The 1,268-nt window shown below is 46.1% G+C and overlaps 1 protein-coding gene across 1 annotated transcript in view; it reads left to right on the top strand.

Annotated features, from left to right (window-relative positions):
• The window catches only part of LOC107089588 (probable palmitoyltransferase ZDHHC14), a 13,281-nt gene that overhangs the window by 7,687 nt on the left and 4,326 nt on the right, over positions 1-1,268 (top strand). Inside the window, exons 2-3 of the mRNA XM_015382472.1 lie at positions 287-527; positions 633-742. Coding sequence (XP_015237958.1) covers positions 287-527; positions 633-742 — 351 coding nt within the window. The remainder of the gene's footprint in view (positions 1-286; positions 528-632; positions 743-1,268) is intronic.

The following is a 1,268-nucleotide window of genomic DNA, read 5'->3' as shown; positions in this document are numbered from 1 at the left end:
ATCCCTGTAATTATTACACACTGTAGCTTTAAGAGTCAATATTTTGTAGAACAAAACAAAATGTGTTTAAATTTGATCTTTAAAAAATGAAACAGTTTGATCAAAGCGGCTCCAAATTTAGCTGAAAAGCTTCAGTTGACTAACAGGAGAACAACCGTCCAGCCTTTATCAGATGGGACCTGACACAGAAACCAAGCCATTAATTAGCTCCCATACCCCCCCTCCCTGATAACGTGTGGCTCTGGTGAATCGATGCTCCACCATCTACAGCTCAATATGTCCTGTGATGCACAGCCAAGGTCAGAGAGGTTCTCTCCATCCTGGCAGAAACCATGTGGAGAATCAGGGATCAGTCCTGCTTGTTGCTGGTTCTGAACCTTGGTCCGTTTTATCATCCTGGTCCGTCCTTGACTCTGCTCGGCACCATCCTGGAGGTGGTGGTGTGCTTCTTCTCCGTCTGGTCCATTGTGGGCCTGTCAGGCTTCCATACCTACCTGATCAGCTCCAACCAAACCACCAATGAGGATGTGAGTAGAGCAGCTCCCAGTACCGGATCCAGACCCAGCAGCAGAGGATTGCTGCTGGTTCTGCTCGGGTCCAATGTTTATTTGATCTGTTATCTTCATCCTTAGATCAAAGGAACGTGGTCCAAGAAGGAGGGGAAGGACAACTACAACCCGTACAGCTATGGAAGCGTCCTCACCAACTGCTTCTCAGCTCTGTGTGGACCGCTGCCTCCGAGGTCAGAACTCGTCCAGAACCCCTGTTGGTACCGCTTTCAGGGATAGAACTGCGGCGGAGATCAGGGGGAAACAAAGTTGATCTCCGGTTCATAGTCGGGACCAGACGTGACCAAACTGAACCTTGGTGATACTAAAGTCGTTCACTAAATCAGGACTAAAGTTACCTCTGAGATCTGCAACAGAACCAGGACTGAGATCCGGATCCAGAAAACTAAACGAAGCAGAACCAACCATGTAGCTTTGAGCTCTATGCCAGTTTGTCTCCAGATCTGAACCATATCTGGAGCTGAAATCAGAACCATATTTAAACCAAAGTGCCTGAGCTGAACCGGTGCTCAGGTGAGGGTTAAAACCTGGATACAAATCTGGGATCTAATCAGGACTAAACGGAATTAAAAAATAACCTGAATTGAAGCTGATTTTATACTAAAATCAGGTGAAATGGAGCTAAAGCACATCTATAAGAACTAGATCTAAACCTGGGACCTAAAAGTTGGTTTAAAAACCAACCAAAATGGATGGATG

Source organism: Cyprinodon variegatus, unplaced genomic scaffold (genome assembly GCF_000732505.1).
Source record: "Cyprinodon variegatus isolate N-32 unplaced genomic scaffold, C_variegatus-1.0 Scaffold257, whole genome shotgun sequence".
In the NCBI taxonomy this organism is placed as follows: Eukaryota; Metazoa; Chordata; class Actinopteri; order Cyprinodontiformes; family Cyprinodontidae; genus Cyprinodon; species Cyprinodon variegatus.
Note: the sequence above shows the minus strand (reverse complement) of the source record. Positions and strands in the feature narration are given on the sequence as shown.